The following is a 22,479-nucleotide window of genomic DNA, read 5'->3' on the forward strand; positions in this document are numbered from 1 at the left end:
GGAGAGTGTTGGCTACAAGGAAAGGCTGGACAAACTTGGATTGTTTTCTCTGGGGCATTGGAGGTTGTGAGTTGACCTGATAGAAATATATAAAATTATGAGAAGCATTGATAGGGTAGATCATCCGAGTTTTTATCGCCAGGTGGAAATGTCAAATACTAGGTGAGATTTTTACACAGAGGGTGGTAGGTGCCTGGAATGCGCTGTCAGGGGAAGTAGCAGAAGCAGATATGGTAGCAATGTTTTAGAGGCATTTAGACAGGCACATGAACAGACAAGGAATGGAGGGATACAAATCTTGTGCAGCCAGATGGTATTAGATTGGACTGGCATCATGGTTGGCACAGATATCATGAGCCAAAGGGCCTGTTCCTTGCTGTACTTGTCTATGTTCTATGTTCAATTGAGCCAGTGGAACCTGACCCAAACACCCTTCGCCACTGAGCTACTTTTGGATCCAATTTGTCACTTTCCTGTGGATCCCATGGGCTTTTATGTTTTTTGACTAGCTTGTCAGGTTGGACCTTGTCAAAAGCATTGTTGAATCCTGACTACATGAAACATACAGTACTCATGGACACTGCTTATTACTTTTCCAACAATTTCACTTGTTTGAGGCACTGTCTTTTGAATGGGACATTAAACAGAGGACTGTCTGCTCTCTCAACGGGAGACAAATAGTTCAAATTTATACCCTTCACCGACATTATCATTATCTGATCATTGTCACACCTCAGATTATCTTCCCTGTTTCCATGCTTCTAACAGTTCTTTATTGCGACTATTTCTCTGGCTATAAAATTCTTTGGGACCTTTTAAAGTCGTGAATGGTGCTATGTAAATGTAATTTCCCCACCATAGTTGTTGCTGCGGTCTGTTTTATCGAGGTTTGCTGAACGTAAAGTTTTTTCAGAGAACTTTCCCCAGTTGCCAAGGTGGGGGCGGGGTCTTCCCAAATGCAGCCGTGCTGAACAGCCAGCAGCGATCCTTATCCATCTCTGTGAATAAGGTCTGTCTTCTTGGCAGTTCAGTGCAGGCATGTGGTTACACTCTAGGTGCTGACGTCAAGCTGCTGCTGGAGCCTTGCAGTTTATTACCCGAGGACCGGGGGCAGGAGTCAGTGTACGCGGTGCACACTTTCTCAACACTTCTGGATTCCCTTGCACCGTCGCCAGCTCTTCACACACCAACCCGAGACCCGCAGAGTCATACAATCCCCAGGGATCGCTTCCCCCCCCCCCCCCCCTCCAGTGTTAATATTAGCATAAAGGTTCCTGGACGCGGTGATGGTTCTCCTGTCACTATGGCTCGTAACTGGGATATTAGTGCGGACTTTTACCACGGCGCTACGTGTAAGTTAATCGCATCTTTCAGGATCTTTGAGTTATGGACTGAAGAACTATTCAGGGTGGCAATTTAATACATTCTCGGAGATTTCGTGAACACTTATTTCATGGGTGACAGTATGGAGAGTTCTGAGAGCCGAGATTAATTTAAGAAGCGTTACTAGTCTGGTTTTCAGGCATTTTCGGTGCATCTTTTTGAAGAGTTCTGGAACACTTAGGATGGCGGCTGAAATGTTCTGAAGCGTCCAGTGGAACAATGTTAAACGCATTGGAGTGTTCGGTGCACCCGTTTAAACATTCTGAGGATTTTCAGGACACCAGTAACGGCGGCCTTATTGAAGTGCTGACTGTGGGAATATCGGTTGAAGTTATTTATGTGGTGTTCCAAAAGAGTTTTAGTAACATCCCACGCAAGAGGCTGTTAAAAGGACAAATGGAAAGCGATCTGCCTGGGGTGTTGATTTTTGTTTTAGACACAGAGGGTGAGGATGGTGTCCCTCAGCTTTTCATTGTATTTATAAATGACGGGGAGAATTGCGGATATACTTGCAAATTTTCTGTTAAATTTGTCGATGAAACCAAAGTTAGACGGCACAGGAAGTAGTGTTGCTGGGGGCAGAAAGCTGCAAGAGAACTGAGATAGATTTTCTGCGAAGCATTCACGCCGCCCACCTCCATCTCATTGGCTGCTGCAGTGTTGTCAGTAAATACTCTCCGGAGCTGAAGTTAGCTGGAGGAACTGGGGCAGGTGGAGTTCAACGAAGGAAATTCGGGGTCATCCGCACTGGAACTTAGGAAGACCAATCAGTTGTGTGTGTTTTCTTTAGCTAAATGTTGCAAAGTTCGGCTCTGTGAGTGGAGTTGGGGTCTAAGTGTCAGGCATCATATGAAGCTAGTGGACAAATTCGTACAATAATTTAGATTGCAGAAATGCAACATCGGCCATAATAGCAAGAGGATTGGGACACGAAAGTGGATGTTATGTTGTAACTAAATAAAGCACTCTTTCGGCCATACTTAGAAATTGTGTTCCGTAATGGAGCTCTAAACATTGTGTTTAGATGAGTTGCAGATATGTCACAGAACAAAAAAAGGGTTAGATTGGATGTGGAAGACAAACTGAGTTCCTCCGGCATATTGTTGCTCGAAACTGATGTTCTAATTGAGGTGCTGAAGATGATTTAATTTAATCAGTTAATAGGTTAGAGAGATGGATACTGGCAAAAAGTGGTGAGGGAGTCAAGAGCAAGAGGACATTAAAAAAAGTACAGTTGGGCCAAACAGTGAAATCAGGAAGCAGTTCCACAGAGGGATTGAACAGTGGGGTTCTAGTTCCAAAAGGCTACTGAGGTAGGTCAATTAAACCATAACTGGTGATGCATAGATTAAGTGAGAGATGGAGCTGTGATCAGGTGTGCTCCAAATGAAGATGGAATACTAAGATCTTCCTTATCTGAGTGTGGTTCATATTAGGGGAATTCACTATAATGGACTTAGCTCTCTGAGGTATCTGGGGGAACAGTTACTGTGCTCTTGGGTATTCAGGGGAAAGGTCCATGTGCACCTGGGGTCACTATCACCTTACAGCCAAAATTTTAGTTCTCCTTTGTTTTGAGGAGAATATGCATGTTAACAACCTGAGGGCTAGATTCTGAAGTTTTGTAGGGACTAAATTGGGCTCCCTGGTTCCACTTTTGTCAGAAAGATGATATTTTGCTTCCAATTCGCCTCTTGAATCATGAGCCTATATATTGCAACTTGCACCATGTGGTATATTGTCTGTCTTGTCTGTGTGGCTTGCATGCTCATAGGAAGTATGCAGAGCAGTTATTTGGCAGTGAGAAATCAGTAAACGCATCTGTTAATCGTGCATGAGAAGCCTGCTATTGAAGTGTTAACAGCTGCCCCTTGTCCCCACCACTTACTCAATAATTGTACGTTATTGAGCTGGAGTGCAGGTTTTTGAAAGAAAGATGTTGAGTTTTTGTTGGAGGAGGAAAATTTTATAGAGACTGCTGTTGCTGGAGGATTTCTGGATCTTCTAGTGATCCTTTTATGTTGGCTTAAATCGTCCATTGCTGAGTGTACTATTGTGCCTCTTGCATGATGGTGGTAGGGTGTAGCATGAGTTCTCACAAGGAGGAAGGGTCTGAGCAAGAGGTCCATGCTTCTAGACATGTCAGAAGTCTTGTTTCTATATGCACATGTCTGGGGAGCATTGCATGTGTGAGGTCTCAGTCATTGGCCCAAGACATTGTGTGATTGGCCCATTATTAAAATAGAGCTTACTAACTATCTTGTTGAAGTGGATGATTTCCAGGTTCCATACAATGTTATCTGTAAAGATGGAGCTGGGCTCCATACAATCTTGTCTTTGAGGATGGAACTGGGCTCCCAGCTCTATCCCCCACCCCCCAACTCCATGCAATGTTCCTTGATAATTCATTGTTGGCTTTCAGGTAGGTCAATCAATCTGTCAGCCTGTCCAGTGATCTTTGTTGAAGCAGTTGTTGGCAGATGGGATTTGATGATGTCACTGACCTTGACCATGTCTGAAGCCATTAAACATTTTGCAGCATTGCTGCCTTTTTATTTTCGGGCATTATGGATAAAGACACATTTGTTGCCTATCCCTTATTGCCCTTTAAAAGATGATGGTGAGCTGTTATAGTCTTTCTGTTGATGGCATTTCCATTGTGTTGGTGGTTAGAGAGCTCCAGGGTTTACACCCAGTGACGATAAAGGAATACTCATGTATTTCCTAGTCAGGGTGCTGTGTCACCTGTTAACCTTTCCTTTCTCTGTGATAGATGTGGTGATTTAGGAGGTACCACTGGAGTAGACTAGGTGAGTTGTTGGCATTAACCTTGAGTACAACTTCTTCCCTCTGCAACATTGAATACATCTAGAGGGATTCTGGGCCCATGAGCAGAACATCTCTCTCTCTCTCTCCTCCATTCTATCTCATGGAACAAAGTGCAATGAGCCACATAAAAAGGGGTTGCCCAGTCTTTGTTCCACCATGTCTTAATGCAGGGTCTCAACCTGAAACATCAACTTACAACTTTTGCGTCCACAGATGCTGCTTGACCCACTGAGTTCTTCCAGTGTTCTGCTTTTTGTTCCAGATTCCAGCATCTGCAGTTTCGTTTGTCTCTGTCACACTCTGCCAAGCTTTGATAAAACCTGTGGAATGATTTCCACTAACTCTTGAAGCCAGACCAAGGCATGGCTTTAATCAGACTACTCAGCTTTGACCAATGCTGGCATTTCGTACCTTGTCAGTATGTGCTGGTGTGATAAACAGCACTGTTAACACAGACTAGTGCTGAAATCAGGATCACATGTTGTGTTAATTGAACTTCACGTGGTGCTTCACGTGAAACACATGTACAAATGACACACCTTAATTTCAACACACGTATCTCTGCATTAACCAATTTCTTCTCCTCAGGCACTTCTGTGTTGGTTGACTTCACAAGAAGGTTTAATGTGAAGATCTAATAATGTTTAAAGGCAAAGCCTCAGCTTTTTGTCACGTCTGATATTAATTTTAATGTTTTTATTCCTGCAGGCTGAATCCAAAGTAACTGAGAGCAGAGGTGGGTGTGTTGTAATTTCACTGCCCCTTTTCTTGGAAGATAAAAAAATGAATGAATTAATAGAGGATTACATCAATGCACCAGTTAGGGAGATACAGTGGATAATTGGGGGAGAGACTAATTTGACAGGGTGGACAAATGGGAATCATTGATTGATGAGAAGTGCTGTATAGGATGGAGGGAGTGATAGACTGGAGTGATAAAAACGACTGAAGATGCTGGAAATATAAAATAAAATAGAAATGCTGGAAATACTGAGCGGGTCAGGCCACATCTGTAGGGAGAGAAACAGTCAATGTTTTCAGGTTGAAGACCTTTTGTCAGAAGTGGGTAGAAGACAGAAGAAGCTTGTAAGTCTGCAGGGACGGGTGGGGGGGGGTGAATAAAATCAGGGTGAATATGGAGATAAACTGTAAGCAAGGTTATCTGATGAATGAGTGAATGGGAGCAGTTAGAGAGTGAAAATATAGACAAAAAAACATAGGCAAAAAAAAGGACTGTGAAATATAGAGCAGGAAGACATGCCTGGCAGGTCAGCCTGGACTTGTCCTTCACTCCCCGAGAAAGAAAAGAACAAAAAAGGAAGAAAAGAAGCAATTATCTGAGTGAATATCACAAATGGATGACTGTAACAGACAGAGAAATCTGTCTGTGATCAGTATCAGTGGAGGGAGTGATCAGTTAGATTTAGGAAAGGAAGTGATGGACAGGAGGGACCAAATGAGGACCAGGAGGGAGGGAGGGAGTGATGGATAGAGTGTTTAGATGGAAAGGAATGATTTTGCGGTTTGCTTAATGGATTGTTTGGTGTTGCAGAGTTTGCTAATTGCTGCCCTTTGGTTTTCTTTGCAGAGTTTTTGCAAAGGTTTGCTGCTCTGGGTCAGGAGTATGGGCTAGTGACGCCACTCAGAACTGACTCCCAGGGCCGCTTTGTGTCTCACCTGGTGTCAGGCCCTGCAGCTCGGAGGAAACGGCAGAGTGGTCCTGAGTCCTGGTCTGTGGCTTCTGGGGAGGCACAAGCCAAGCCCCACTCTCTCTTCTTCAATGTCACAGTCTTTGGTCAGAACTGGCAGCTGAGACTGGAGCCCAGCCACCGGTTGCTGGCCCCAGGAGCTGTGGTGGAGTGCAGGAGGGTGAACAGAACCGTACAGAGCCATGGATGGCAACTGCATCTACACTGGGGGCATCAACCATGTCTCTGGAGCCACAGTGGCCATTAGCAACTGTGATGGACTGGTAAGGACTGAGTAACTTCACTTTTGGTGATATCCCTGGGTGGTGGATGGGAGGTGGGAGTGAGGGAAACTGAGATGTTGTATGATGTCCCAAGTGATGTATGCTGGGGTCTCTTGGGTCACTGAGTCCTGAGGGAGGGATATTGTCATACATTGGAGTAATTTTGAAGAGGATTATTGGCATCTTGGGGCACTTGGGTGGGGATATTGGGGTATTGGGTAGAAATGGGGTCTGAGGATTGTTGAAATAAAGTGCCTAGGGGTGGGTTTGGAGGAACATACCATGGGGAAGATTATTGAAGGATAGCAGGTGGATGTTTTGATGTGACAGGGCTATTGTCTAGGCTTTTGGAATAGAAGTCTTGAGGCAGAGGACACAGCAGAAAAAGATCTTGGAAGAGTAGTTTGGTTAGTGTGAGAAAGAATCTAAGAAAGAAGTGCTAAGAGTGTTGGGAATTTGAGAGGGATATCAGTGGGATCTTATCACAACAGGTGATAAGGGCTGCAAGGACAGGGCAAGGAATTACAGGTCAATGAGCCAAACATCAGTGGTGGAAAAGTTACTGGAGGAGATTCTGATAATCAGGATCTACCTGAATTTGGAAATGCAGGGACTGATTAGGGAAAGTCAACATGGCTTTGTGTGTGGGAAATTGAATTTGATTGAGTTTTTTGAAGAGATGACCAAGTAGATTGATGGAGTCAGGGGGTAGACATGGTCGACATAGACTTTAGCAAGGTTTTTGACATTTCCGCATGATGGGCTGGTCCAGAAGGTAAGATCATATGGGATCCAGGGAGGATGGTCAATTGGATACAAAATTGGCATGGTGGAAAGAATAAGAGGGTGGTAGTGGAGGGTTATTTTTCAGATTGGAGGCCTCTGACCAGTGGTGTGCCATGTGGTCTACTGTTGTTTGTCATATGTATTAACAATTTGGATGAGAATATTGGTGGCATGATTCGTAAGTTTGTGGATGACACCAAAATTGCTGGTGTAGTGGACAGTGAAGAAGGTTGTGTCAGGTTACAACAGGATCTAGATCAACTGGGAAAGTGGGCAAAGGAATGGCAGATGGAATTTCACTTGGTCAAGTGCAAAGTGATGCATTTTGGGAAATTTAAACCAGGACAGGACATAACACTGTGAATGGCAGGGCCCTGGAGAATATTGTAGAATATAAAGATCTAGGGGTATAACTACACATTTCCCTGTAAGTGGCGACACAGGTAGACAAAGTGGTGAAGAGGTTGTAGGGCATGTTTGTCTCTTCCTGATGGGGCATGAATACAAGAGGAGTATTGTGAACAAGGCAGATGAGCTTCGAGCTTGGATCAATACTTTGAGCTACAATATGGTGGCCATTACAGAGACTTGGATGGCTCTGGGACTGGAATGGTTGCTTCAAGTGCCGGGTTTTAGATGTTTCAGGGAGGGAGGTAAAAGAGGTGGGGGAGTAGCACTGTTGATCAGAGATAGTGTCACAGCTGCGGAAAAGGTAGATGTAGTGGAGGGACTGTCTACGGAGTCTCTGCGGGTGGAGGTTAGTAACAGGAAGGGGTCAATAACTTTACTGGGTGTTTTTTATAGGCTGCCCAATAGTAACAGGGATATTGAGGAGCATATGGGGAAGCAGATCCTAGAAAGCTGTGAGAATAACAGAGTTGTTGTGATGGGGGATTTTAATTTCCCAAACATCGATTGGCATCTCCAGACAGTGAGGGGTTTAGATGGAGAGGAGTTTAAGTGTGTTCAGGAAGGATTCTTGACACAATATGTAGATAGGCCTACAAGAGGAGAGGCTGTGCTTGATTTGGTATTGGGAAATGAACCTGGTCAGGTGTCAGATCTCTCAGTTGGTGAACATTTTGGTGATAGTGATCATAATTCTATCTCCTTTACGTTAGCACTGGGGAGAGATAGGAACAGACAGACTAGAAAGGTGTTTACTTGGAGTAAGGGGAATTATGAGGCTCTCAGGCAGGAAATTGGAAGATTAGATTGGGAACAGATGTTCTCAGGGAAAAGTACGGAAGAAATGTGGCAAATATTCAGGGGATATTTGTGTGAAGTTCTGCACAGGCATGTTCCAATGAGACAGGGAGGTTACGAGAGGATACAGGAACCGTGGTGTACAAAGGCTATAATAAATGTAGTCAAAAGGAAAAGAAAAGCTTACAAAAGGTACAGAGAGCTAGGTAATGTTAGAGATCTAGAAGAGTATAAGGCTAATTGGAAGGAGCTTAAGAAGGAGATTAGGAGAGCCAGAAGGGGGCATGAGAAGGCCTTGGCGGGCAGGATTAAGGAAAACCCCAAGGCATTCTACAAGTATGTGAAGAGCAAGAGGATAAGATGTGAAAGAATAGGGCCTATCAAGTGCAGTAGTGGGGAAGTGTGTATGGATCCGGAACAAATGGCGGAGGTACTTAATGAATACTTTACGTCAGTATTCACTATGGAAAAAGATCTGGGAGATTGTAGTGGGGACTTGCAGTGGGCTGAAAAGCTTGAGCATGTAGATATTAGGAAAGAGGAGGTGCTGAAGCTTCTGGAAAGCATCAAGTTGGATAAGTTGCCAGGACCGGATGAGATGTACCCCAGGCTGCTGTGGGAGGCGAGGGAAGAGATTGCAGAGCCTCTGACGATGATCTTTGTGTCGTCCATGGAGAAGGGAGAGGTTCTGGAAGATTGGAGGGTTGCGGATGTTGTTCCCTCATTCAAGAAAAGGGAATTATAGACCGGTGAGTCTCACCTCAGTGGTTGGTAAGCTAATGGAAAAGATCTTGAGAGGCAGGATTTGTGAACATTTGGAGAGGTATAATATGATGAGGAATAGTCAGCATGGCTTTGTTAGGGGCAGGTTCTGCCTTACGAGCCTGATTGAATTTTTTGAGGATGTGACTAAACACATCGATGAAGGGAGAGCAGTAGGTGTAGTGTATATGGATTTCAGCAAAGTGTTTGATAAGGTACCCCATGCAAGGCTTATTGTGAAAGTAAGGAGGCATGGGATCCAAGGGGGCATTGCAGTGTGGATTCAGAACTGGCTGACCCACAGAAGGCAAAGAGTGGTTGTTGAAGGGTCGTATTCTGCGTGGAGGTGGGTGACCAGTGGTATACCTCAGGGATCTGTACTGGGACCCTTACTCTTTGTGATTTTTATAAACGACCTGGATGAGGAAGTGGAGAGGTGGGTTAGTAAGTTTGTGGATGACACAAAGGTTGGGGGTGTTGTGGATAGTTTGGAGGGCTGTCAGAGGTTACAGAGGAACATAGATAGGATGCAAAGTTGGGCTGAGAAGTGGCAGATGCAGTTCAACCCAGATAAGTGTGAAGTGGTTCATTTTGGTAGGTCAAATATGATGGCAGAATATAGTCTTAATGGTAGAACTCTTGGCAGTGTGGAGGATCAGAGGGATCTTAGGGTCTGAGTCCATAGGACGCTCAAAGCGGCTGCGCAGGTTGACTCTGTGGTTAAGAAGGCATATGGTGTATTGTCCTTCATCAATCGGGGAATTGAATTTAGGAGCCGAGAGGTATTGTTGCAGCTATATAGGTCCCTGGTCAGAACCTACTTGGAGTACAGTTCTGGTCGCCTCACTACAGGAAGGATGTGGAAGCCATAGGAAGGGTGCAGGGGAGATTTACAAGGATGCTGCCTGGAATGCGGAGCATGCCTTATGAAAGTAGGTTGAGGGAACTCGGCCTTTTCTTCTCCTTGGAGCGACGGAGGATGAGGGGGGACCTGGTAGAGGTATATAAGATGATGAGAGGTATTGATCGGGTAGTCAGAGGCTTTTCCCCAGGGCTGAAATGGTGGCCACAAGAGGACATTGGTTTAAGGTGCTGGGGAGCAGGTACAGAGGAGATGTCAGGGTAAGTTTTTTACTCAGAGAGTGGGGAGTGCATGGAATGGGCTGCCGGCAACGGTGGTGGAGGCGGATACGATAGGGTCTTTTAAGAAACTGTTGGATAGGTACATGGAGCTGAAAAAAATAGAGGGCTATGGGTAAGCCTAGTAATATCTAGGGTAGGGACATGTTCAGCACAGCTTTGAGGGCGAAAGGCCTGAATTGTGCTGTAGTTTTTCTATGTTCTATGTGCTGTCATGTTACAGCTGTGTAGGACATTGGTGAGACTTCATTGGAATATTGTATGCAATAATGAAAGATTAAGCTAGAGAGAGTGCAGAAAAGATTCAAAAGGATGTTACCAGGACTGGAGGGCTTGAGTTATGAGGACAGACTGGAGCTTTTTCCCCTGGAGCATAGGAGGCTGAGAGGTATATTAAATCAAGAGGGGTGTAGGTAAGGTGAATGGTCACAGTTTTTTCCCCAGGGTAGGGGAGTCTGAAACTAGAGGGCATAGATTGAAAGGTGAGAGGAGAAATATTTAAAGGAGATCTGAGGGACAAGTTTTTCACACAAAATGTGGTGGGTGTATGGAATGAGCTGCCAGAGGAAGAGGTAGAGGCAGGTACAATTACAATGTTTAAAAGACATTTGGACAGGTTTATGGAAAGGAAGGACTTAGAACAAGAACATGGAATATAGAACTTTACAGCACAGTACAGGCACTTCGGCCCACGATGTTGTGCCGACATTTTATCCTGCTCTAAGATCTATCTAACCCTTCCCTCTCATATAGCTCTTCATTTTTCTATCATTCATGTGCCTACCTAAGAGTCTCTTAAATATCCCTAATGTATCTGCCTCCACCACCTCTGCCGGCAGTGCGTTCCATGCACCGCCACTCTCCGTGTACAAAAAAAACATCCCCCTTATACCTTCCTCCAATCACCTTAAAATAATGCCCCCTCATGTTAGCCATTTTTGCCCTGGGAAAAAGTCTCTGACTGAAAAAATTTCAGGTTGGTACAATGACCGTGACAGGACTCAAAACTGCAATTTTCTGATGACTTCGCATCCAACACTGAAGTCAGACACCCTATCCATGAGGCCATGCAGTTTAGGGGGATATTGGCAAAATGCTAGCAAATGGGACTAGCTCAGAAAGGCACCTTGCTCAGCATGGACGAGTTGGGCCAAAGGGCCTGTTTCCATGCTACATAACTCTGTGGCTGATTCAAGGTGATATAGCATGGGATGAGAATTAGGAGAGGGTCAGAGCAAATTTCCAGAGTCTAATTGAGGCTGTAGCAGCAGTTTAAGTAGTACAGCAATGTTGAGAGGGTGCCACGTAGGAAGTATCAGGGATGGTTAATGAGGTAACCACCCAGCTGTGACAGTAATTCAGTCATGGGAGAAAGGTAAAGAATTAGAGGCTAAAAGGATGATCTGGCAAGGATGCAGAATTTAATGATGTGTTAGAGGTGCTATAGAGTTGGAAGTGAGGAAGTGATTTTTAGTAAGGATTACAAGACAGCAGGAACAATCTGCAGTGAATTAACGGCTTGTATTTAAGAATGTACATGTGGAGGAATAGCTCAAGGCAATAATAACTGACCTAGAAATTACTTTGTACAACTCTGTGGGGTGGCGGCTGCGAAGAAACAACACTGTGTAGTTCATTACTGCCTTAACCAACAGAAGAGAAATATGGTACACATTTCTGAAAATTCAACGCTTGACATCTCAGTGGGATTTTTGCTTGCAATAAATCTTTCTTTTACTGCCATAAAGCTTCTCCCAAATGAAATCTAAATCCAGTGTGATTTTTTTCAACCCAAGAAAGGGCAACCTGTATTCTTTGTCCTCACTGGCATCTGTGATTTCCCCACCTTCATGGATTCATAGAATCGTAGAGCACAGAAACAGGCACTTCAGCCCAGTCTGTCCTTGCTGACCATGATGCCTATCAATGCGAATCCCATTTGCCTGCATTCAGCCCATATCCCTCTATTCCTTTCCTATCCAAGTATCAAATGCATTTTAAACATTGTAATTGCATCTGCCTTTGCCACCTCCTCTGGCAGTTCATTCCATATGATCACCAACTCTCTCCTGTGAAAAGCTTACCCCTCAGATCTCCTCTAAATTTCTCCCCTCTCACCTTAAACCTGTGCCCTCTAGTTCTAGACTCCTCTGCTCTAGGAATAAGATTCTGACCATCTATCCGATATATGCCTCTGTGCTGAGGGTCACCCCTCAGCTTCCTACACTCAGTGAGAACAAACCCAGCCTATCCAATCTCTCCTTATAAGTAAAGCCCTCCATTCCAGGCAACCTCTTGCTGAATCTCTTCTGCACTCTTTTGAATGCTACCAAAACCTTCCTGAAGTGTGGTGATGAGAACGCTACACAATGTTCCAAGTGCAGTCTAATCAATGTTTTGTACAACTGCAACATGATGTCCCAATTCTTATACGCAATGTCTCAGCCTATGAAAGCAAGCATTCCAAATACCTTCTTCACTACTCTATCTACCTGTGTCGCTATTTTCAGGGAACTATGAACTTACACCCCAGAGTGCCTCTGTACATCAGCACTCCGAAGGTCCCTTCTATTTACTACATATGTCCTGCCAGTATTTGACTTTCCTGTGTGATTTACCTCAAACTTGTCTGGATTAAATCCTATCTGCCACTACTCTGCTCAACTTTCCAGCTGACCTATGTCCCATTGTATCCTTAGACAATGTTCCTCGTTATCTACAGCTCCACCAATTTTTGTGTCATCTGCAAACTTACTAATTGGAGCACCTACATTCTCATCTTATATGTATGACAAATAGCACTGATCCATCCAGTACACCATTTGATGCAGACTTCCAGTCAGAGATACACGTATTCACCACTATCTTCTGCCTCTACCTTCTAGCCAATTTTGGATCAGGTTTGCCAACACACGTTGCATCTCTTATACCTTAATCTTCTGGACCAGCCTACCATGCAGGACCTTGTCAAAAGCCTTACTAAAGTCCATGTGAACCACATCTATGGCTCTGCCTTCATCAATTTTCTTAGTTACCACCTCAAGAAATGATTTGTGAGACATGATCTACCCTCAGATTTGGGAGGCACAAAAAAATCATGCTGACTCCTCCAAATCAGTCCCTGCCTTTCCAAGTAAACATATATATTTCCTTCTGAATATTCTCCAACAACTTCCCCACCACTTGCATATAATTTCCAGGCTTATCTCTGTTGCCTGTTTTGAAAATGGGAGTGTATTAGCTATCTTCCAGTCTCACCCAATGGCCCTGTTACAGAAATATCATTCTTTGTAAGAATATTGTGCTTCGCCAGTCTGTGCAGGTCTCTCTGACTCTGGGAACACTTTCACTTCCCCTTAATCATTACAGCATCCATTTTTTATACAGCATTGCTCCTCTGTAGCTGGAAGTCTTATCCTGATATGCCATGGTCGCCTTACACAGGGGAATTTCATGATTCTGCTCTGGAAACCCCATAATTAGAGACTGTGCTGTTTATGGGATTTTAAAAAACAACATGAGGGTGACAGAAAATGCTCTTTGAGTGATATTAAAATATGGTAAAGCAATTTCTAGACCTTTGTTATCTGTGAAATCTATATATACCTTATGTCAGAGGGATCCTGGAAAGAGGGCCCTTTTTTTGACTTTTTGAATGAATAAATGCCTGCTTTGTATTAATGATTATTCAAATTAAAACACTGAGCTTGCTAACAGGAATTCTTTGCTTGTATGCAACAAGTTAATATTGAAAATTGCCCCATACAATGTCACAGTTGGCAAATTTGAGTTGAATGAACAACCAAAACTGAGCCAGGACTGACGGCTTTGGCACAGAATTCCATCAAAGTGGATTGATAGCAACCTAGGACTTCTACATCAGCAGAAGTAAATTCAGTCAATATTTCTAATCAACTGTGTAACTGAATTGGCAGTTATCAAAAGATTGAATGAATGGACAAGTAAGTACATATTTTCAACCCCTTGCAATCCTTCCTTTGGGTTGGCTTCACACATGTTATGCAGGGAATGGTCACAGTTACATATTTTGCTTAACTCCTATCACAGAATTTCTTGGGGGACAAATTTACTACACAGAGCCACAGCACAATCTCATCTAGGATCTTTCACATAGAATTTCATGTTGCTAACTCTTACTTCACCTAATTCCTTATCTAACTGTGCATTATGTGTTGTAGAAAGCTGAACTACTTGAAGTTTGACTGCCACAGCTGGTGTTGTGGTAATGCTCATCATGTTCAACACTTTCCAAGTTTTGGAGGTAAAGGGAAGTGCTGAAAGAAAGATGTGAGGAAGGTTCACCTGTAGAGGAGAAGGTCTTCCTCTCTGACTATTATCCACTAATCCAAGTTGCAGAACCAGTTTGATTTACCTGGGGCATTTTGAAGACAGGACCAAGGAGATGATTAAGTATGGCACACTTTCTGCTTGCAGACCCACAGACACCCTCCATTGAAGTGGCATTGCCAGTGACGACCAAACACTTGTTTTCAGCATTTACCTCAGTAGATCTTCTCACTAGTCTGTGACACATAAAAACACAGCGTATAACTTCCAAAATGGTGTCCATTTTAGTTGGTTGTACACAGCATAGTTTGGGGCCATTGAATGTCTTTTCAGTGGGGGTGCTCCACTCCAAAGGGACAGTGTTATAAATTGGTATCCACTGATCCATGACATGGATTTCCTCCACTATTGGAGTTTTGGGTTCATTGGGTCTTCCATTCAGACCTATAATATTGAATACTTGCAACAATATTTGCTTTAATCATTCACTTATCCAAGTTCACTGAGTTCTGTGAATGAATAGTTTATAGATTTGCAGCACAGAGGATTACAAGTTGAAATTTAATTGTAGGCGATGGGATGAAAACTGCAATCCCATTTTAAGATTGTGAGAGCTGCTATACACAAGACACTGCAGGTGCTGGAATCTGGAGCAATTTAAAGATGCTGGAGGAACTTAGTGGGTCAGGCAGCATCTACAGAGGGAAATTGACAGTAGACGTTACCGGCTCAGACCCTTCATCTGGATTGAAAGATAGACCATAAAACCATAACATATAGGAGCAAAATAAGGCTACTTGGCCCATCGAGTCTGCTCCACCATTGAATCATGATTGATTTTTATTTAACCCCATTCTCCCACCTTCTCCCTGTAACCCTTAACCCCTTTACCATCCATCAACCTATCAATCTCTGCCTTAAATACGCCCAAATTACTTAGCGTCTACAGCCCTCTGTGGCAACAAATTCCACAGATTCACTATCCTCTGGCTGAAAAAATTCCTCTTCATCTCAGTTTTGAAGGGATGTCCCTTTATTCTATGCCCTCGGATCCTGGACTGTCTTACTAATGGAAACATCCTCTCTACATCCACTCTGTCTGGGCCTTTCAATTTGGTCATGCTTTTGCCATTCCATTTCACCAGTGCCTGCTCTTTAATAAAGTTTAATTGAGACCTGAACATTAATTAGGCTACATTATTCTGATCAAATTCCTCTGCTTGTAAATCATGAGGCAACTATATGAATGGAAAGCATGTGACTGGTACTCATTGATCATCACTCAGCTTGGCACTTTGGTTTGGCAAGTACTGTTCAATTGCTTCATTAAATGATACATGGGACAATGAGTTTAAAAGGGATGGGCTCCTGTGCTCCATTGCTGGCATGGAGTCTCGCTAGACCCAAATTCTGGTAGCTGATGAGACTGCAACTTAGCAAGACTCGATTACCTCCACACCACTTCATTCTGAGGACATCAGCCAACAGCAATGCAGCATGCAGTATCCACCCTGAAAGTCTTTGTGGTGGAGATGATCAAGTGAATGTGCTCAGTTGTCAGACTGCAGTTAAATGTAAAAGCAATTAGTGGTAGACTGACTAAGTGAATTACAACCTCAATGTTTTGAAATGTATTCTGCCTCTTTTTATACTAACTCTTTGTACAGTAAAGAAAGGGTAGTTTACAGAACAGCTGGCTGTATAATTCATAAATAAATGAAACACTTAATTCAAAATAGTGTCCATTGGCAATGGACTCCCAAAGGTTAAGTTTCTGATATTTTAATACTATGCTGTCAAATGCTTAAATGTTGCTGAAAATGTAATCTGTTCTTGTGGCAAACTATTCCAAAGCTTTCATGACTTGCTTCCCCTCTTGTCCTCCATTAACTTGGGTTTTTTCAACGCCATGCCGCCTGAATCCAAACTCGCAACCAATCACTCCTTGCCTCTGTGCATCCTGACCCACACTGGTTCCCAGTTAAGTCTTGATTTTAACTTTCTCACCCTTTGTGGCTTGCTTATAATTAACCACTGCTGTTATAAAAAACAAAGGGCTGGGTGTGAGTGTGACCAGCTGCTGATCCTCTTGCATGTGTTTAGAGCAAGTGAGAAAATACAGATTTCTCACCCAGAATCTTTGCTCCCCATCACAAAACTAATTTTCTGGCAGCTCCCCAAGGCTAAACTGGACTGATTGCACTGTTGAATTTCACACAGCGATCAGTGCCTGACCCCTAACTTTTCCATTGCTAATTCTACAAAATTCCATTTAAAACATTACGCAACATCTTCCTCTTTAAATTCTTGACTCTCACTCCCTCGGCCCATCTACTCCAAACGCTCGTCAGTGTCTTTGATATCTTGAGAATTGGCCATTGCCCTGTTTTACTCACTGAAGCACCTGAAAATGTTTTAAATGGAGTCCAAGTCCATAGCTCCCTGAAAATGCCTGCACAGGTTGATGGGTGGTAAAGAAGGCAGATAGTATCAACACACACAAAATGCTGGAGGAACCCAGCAGGTCAGGCAACATCTATGGAGGGAATAAAACAGTTGATGTTTTGGGTTGAGACCCTTCAACAGGACTGGACAGGGCAGAAGCCAGAATAAAAAGGTAGGGGGAGGAGGACGGGCACAAGCTGGCAGGTGATAGGCGAGTCCAGGTGAGAGGGGGAAGGTAGGTGAGTGGGGGAAGGGGGATGAAAGGGAATGATGTAAGAATCTGAGAGGTGGTAGGTGGAAGAGGCAAAGGGCAGAAGAAGAAGGAATCTGATAGACAGTAGACCATGGAATAAAGGGAAGGAGGTGGGGAACCAGATGGAGGTGATGGGCAGGTCATGAGGGCAGAGAAGGGGAAGAGAAGTGGTACCGGGAGATCCTGGCTGTTGAGGTGGACATGGTGATGAGGTGGACATGGTGAAGGTGCTTGATGAAGCAGTCCCTCAATCTACGTTGGGTCTCACCAATGTAGAGGAGGCTGCTCTGGGATCACCGGATACAATAAAAGACGCCGTAACTTCTGGTAACCACTCCCCTCTGTTTTCCCTTTCCCCTCCACCCTCTTTGCTTTCTCTCATTCCTGTGGCCCCCCTCATCCTTTCTCTTTCCCCTCCCCCACCCTAACCATCTGCCCATCACCTCCCTCTGGTTCGCCACCTCCATCCTTTTATTCCACGGTCTATTATCCTCTTCTATCGGATTCCTTCTTCTTCAGCCCTTTGCCTCTTCCACCTATCGCCTCCCAGCTTCTCACATCATTCCCTTTATCCCCCTCCCCCACCCACCTACCTTCCCCCTTCACCTGGACTCACCTATCACCTGCCAGCTCATGCCCCTCCCCCTACCTTTTTGTTCTGGCTTCTGCCCTCCTCGTTTCCAGTCCTGATGAAGGGTCTCAACCCAAAATGTCAACTGTTTATTTTCCTCCTAGATGCTGCCTGACCTGTTGAGTTCCTCCAGCACTTTGTGTGTGTATCACCAGATTTCAGCATCTGCAGAATCTCTTGTAAAAGGCGTATAGTGTGCTTGCTTTTATTAGTCGAGGCACTGAGTTCAAGAGTCAGGAAGTTATGTTGCAGCTTTATAAAACTCTGGTTAGGCCGCATCTGGAGTATTGCATTCAGTTCTGATTGCCCCATTATAGGAAGAATGTGGTGGCTTTGGAGAGGGTGCAGAAGAGGTTTGCCAAGATGTTGCATGGATTAGAGGGCATGGAGGGCAGTACAAGGAGTGGTTGGACAAACTAGGGTTGTTTTCTCTGGAGTGGTGGAGCCTGAGGGGAGACCTGATAAAAGCTATTAAAATTATGAGAGGCACAGACAGAGTAGTCAGCTGGTATCTTTATCCCGGGGTCGAAATGTCTAATCTAGAGGGTATGCATTTAAGGTGAAAAGGGGAAAGTTCAAAGCAGATGTGTAGGGCAAGTTTTTTACACAGAGAATGGTGGGTGTCTGGAATGCACTACCAGGCATGATAGTGGAGGCAGATAAGATAAAGGCATTTAAGAGGCTCTCAGATAGGCACGTGAATGTGCAGAGAATGGAGGGATATGGAAGGGATTAGTGTAATTAGGCATCATTAGTTTAACTAGTTTGGCACAACATCATGGGCCGAAGGGCCTGTTCCTGCACTCTACTGTTCTATATTCTAAATGTGTTTACCCTACCTGCTTCACCACATGTGTTCTAATTTGTGTATGTCCAGCCCCCACAATGGTAGATGTGCATTCAGATAATGGAGCTGCAACTTGAAAGGCCTGGTTGCCCAGTAGGCTTGGAGATTGTGTCTAAGTTTTAGCAGACTTGTGTAGGCTTGGAGTTTGTGACTAAGTTGAAACAGACACAGTAATTTTCATAAATTGCTCGAGATTTTGGTCAAGTTTGGAGAGTTCCTAGCTCTGCTGACCAACTTTTCATTTTGCAACAAGCCTTATTATTGGCTCTTCCAAAACTCTGCTGTGACAAATCCTAACTCAAAGTCCCATTATCTCACTGGTAGCTGATCTAGGATCCTGGTTAAGCAACACTCCATTTTCAAAATTCACCATGTTTTTTTAAGTTCATCCCTCACACCATGCATGTCTGTCTCTGAGACATAGCTAACCATGCAACCCTGTGAGATCTCTGTGATTTTCTCTTCTGGGCTCTGGACATCAGTGTCTTCCATTGTTCTGCCCTCGATGGCAGTCAGATGCATGGGCCCTGAACTCAAAAATACTTTCCCAGAATATTGGCCATCTACTTCACCAGTTTAGTTTAACAAACCCTAAGAGCTACATCATTAACCATACATTGAGTCACTCATATTGCATATTTAAATGGGCCTAGTCCCTTATTTGTTTGAAATTGTTTCACTCAGTATCTTTGGGTGTTGTATTACACAGCAGATGCTGTATAAATGCAAACTGTGATTGTTTACAGCAAGGTGCATCATACATAAGTGATGTCTTATTGTCAATGATCATTGGTCTGTAGAGTACTGGTGTAAGTTGTTGGCTGCTGATCCCCAGTCTGTGGTGTGTTGGTATAAACAGTGGGTCATTTATCCTTGGTGTGTAGTGTGCTAGTATCTATCATGGGTCACTGATTCTCAGCCTGTGGTGTGCTCATGTATGGAATAGGTCACTGCTCCCTGGCTTGTTAGACACCGGTGTGAAGAACAGGTCATAATTCCTGGTATGGAATGAATCAGTGTAAACACTGTCGTCCAGTTTTCTCTTTTTTTTACATATTGTCAGTGTTTTTATCGTTCTCATGCAGTGATGCAATCAGTAGTTCTTCGAATGGCATTGATAATGTATTTGTAGCCTTTCAACATGGTTTAACCAGAGGGACAGGAATTGTTTTTCAGTGTTTCTCTAGAGAGCAGGTCCTTACTAATGTAATTCAGTTGTATATTGAAACAAACACAGAGGAGAAGCAGGATCCTATTCCTGATTCCGCTTCAGCATATAGTTGGTCCAGTCCTGCAACCTGCTGTAGCTCACTACCTGTTGTTACTTTGATAGATTTTACAATGCTGCTGTGTGCAAATTCATTGAGACTGTTGCAAGTGGAACTGAGGCACAGCCTTTTATATGCCCCTGGATTTTGTGACAGATTGTCTTTCTGCTTGTATAATGAAATAAAAGGAATGCTTGTGAATGTCAAGTCAGGTCGAGGTTATTGTCATGTGCACAAGTACAGTGAGGTACAGTAAATGAAAGACTTGCAGCAGCATCACAGGCACATAGGTGCTGACAACATACAGAGTATAAATTATCATAAATTATACATAAAATTATACCATACAGTGAAAAAAAGTGTGCAAAAGCAAGACCTTAGTGAAAAATAAAACAAAGATACACTGGAAGACAAGTCCATGGTAGTTCAAGAGGTGGTCCATAGTGTTCCATTGCTGAGGTAAGGTTAGGGTTATTTAGGTAGGTTCAAGAACCTGAGGGTTGTAGGAAAGTAGCTGTTCCTGAACCTGGTGGTGTGGGACTTTTGGCTTCTGTAACTCCTGCCTGATGGTAGCAGTAAGAAGAAGACATGGTGGGGATCCTTGATGATAGATGCTACTTCTTGAGGCAGTGCCTGCTGTAGATGCAGTCACTTGGTGGGGAGGGCTGTACCTTTGATGGACCAGTCTTTGTCCATAACTTTCTGGTGTCTCTTGCGTTCTTCTGTGTTGGAATTGCTGTATTAGGCCATGATGAAACCAGTCAGGATACTTTCAACAGTGCATCTGTAGAAGTTATTTCAAGTACTTGGTGACATACCAAACCTCCTTAAGCTTCTAAGAATGTAAAGGTGCTGGCATGCCTTCTTTGTGATTGCATTAATGTGCTGGGCCTAGGACAGGTCATCTGAGATGTTACTGGTCAGGAACTTGAAGCTGCTTACCCTCTCCACCTCTGACTCACCAATGAGAACTGGTACATGGTGTGCTGACTTCCCCCTTCTGAATCAACAATTAGCTTCTTGGTTCTGTTGACATTAAGCATGAGGTTGTTATTGTAGCACCACTTGACCAGATGTTATATCTCAATCCTGTATGCTGACTCACCACCCATGGTTCGGCCAACAGCAGTGATGTCGCCAGCGAATTTATGAATGGTATTGGAGCTGTGCTTAGCCACACAGTCTTGGGTGTAAAGGGAGTAGAGCAGGGGGCTAAGCATGCAGCTTTGATGTGCTGGCTCCACTACTTTTCTGAAACAGAGTTTGGTTTGTCATTGTGTGGACCATTGAGTAAGACATAGTACATAAAAGACCTAATTTAAGCTTGAGGAGTTGAACTTAGGCCTGGGTTTTTTCCAACTTTTTGATCCGATATGAAGGAACAATTTTAGTGATCCTCGTTGCAAAAATGCAGAGCCTCCCATTTTAGGGATCTTGTTTAGGAGCTGTAAACTTCCAAACTGATCATGAGGAAACATACAGTGCAGCTTCTCTTGAACGTGCAAAATCATTGTCATTTGCTCCAAACTCAGCTGCATTTTACATGTGGAGGAGGATGGCAAGAAGATTGCAATCTCTTGCTCTTCTTTTAGCCTCCAATATTGTAGATTCAGTTCCAGAGAATTGTTCACATCAAGGCCAATATTTCAATGCAGCAATGAAGTTCTCCACTGAAAATGGTACCATCTTTTGGATCAGACTTTAAAATGAAGCAGTCCTCTCTGACCTCTCAGATGCACATTAAAGATCTACAGCATTATTTCGAGGAAGAACAGGCAAGTTTTTTTTCTAGTTTTGATGTTAATATTAGCCTCTTAGTCAATACCACAAAAACATATCATCTGGTTGCTGTCCCATTTTATGGGATCAAGTTTACAACTTGAGAAATAAAGAACTGCAGATGCCGGAATCTAGATAAAAAACTTGATGCTGGAGGAACTCAGCAGGCCAGGCAACATCCATGGAGAAAAGCAGGCGATCAACGTTTTGGGTCAGGACCCTTCAGGACTGAAGATAGGAAAAGGGGAAGCCCAATATATAGGAGCTTACAACTTTACAACTTGTTTGTTGTATTTCCAAGATAACAGAAATTCCTTGCCTGACTCTTTAATTACCTTTTTGTTTGTTTCAGTGGCCACATGCAGCAATTCTTTCATTTTGAAAGGGCATTGAGAATATTACTTCATACCTTAAGGCACTGCACACAGAGGTTGTCTCTGTTGGGAAGCTGCAGTGGGCCATTTCTTAAGTATTCTGAAAGGAATAGTTGTTGTTTTATCCACAATACATAAGATGCAATTTATGTGATCTGCCCAGCTTGATTTCTTCTGCCCTGTTTTATTTATTTTAGAGAGTTACTTCAATTAGGAATTCTGAGTGGTGCCTCTCACTCTTGCTCTTTCTATTGCCAGCTGGATTCATCGGCAGTCAGAAAAATGGTTACCTTTTGGGGAAAAATGCAATTGAGTTCTGATCCATGTCTTATGCTATTGCTGCCCTGCTGTCAAGGAAGTCAATCAAGTACAAACTATTTTGCTGCTTGTTAGAGGGATTGAGGTGCTAAAATGGTAAGACCTCTTGAAATTATTGAAAGCCAAGTTGATCTGATCACTTTATCCCCACTTGCTGGATTTCCAGCTCTTTTATCTC

General features: G+C 43.6%; 1 protein-coding gene across 1 annotated transcript in view; it reads left to right on the forward strand.

Moving 5' to 3' along the window:
- The first annotated feature begins 1,225 nt into the window (after positions 1–1,225).
- Positions 1,226–22,479, forward strand: part of LOC127572394 (A disintegrin and metalloproteinase with thrombospondin motifs 3-like) — a 299,522-nt gene continuing 278,268 nt past the window's right edge. The window contains 4 exon segments of the mRNA XM_052019585.1: positions 1,226–1,352; positions 4,921–4,948; positions 5,801–6,086; positions 6,088–6,184. Coding sequence (XP_051875545.1) covers positions 1,287–1,352; positions 4,921–4,948; positions 5,801–6,086; positions 6,088–6,184 — 477 coding nt within the window. The 5' untranslated portion in view covers positions 1,226–1,286.

The sequence above is a fragment of the Pristis pectinata genome, chromosome 7 (genome assembly GCF_009764475.1).
Source record: "Pristis pectinata isolate sPriPec2 chromosome 7, sPriPec2.1.pri, whole genome shotgun sequence".
NCBI classification, from domain to species: domain Eukaryota; kingdom Metazoa; phylum Chordata; class Chondrichthyes; order Rhinopristiformes; family Pristidae; genus Pristis; species Pristis pectinata.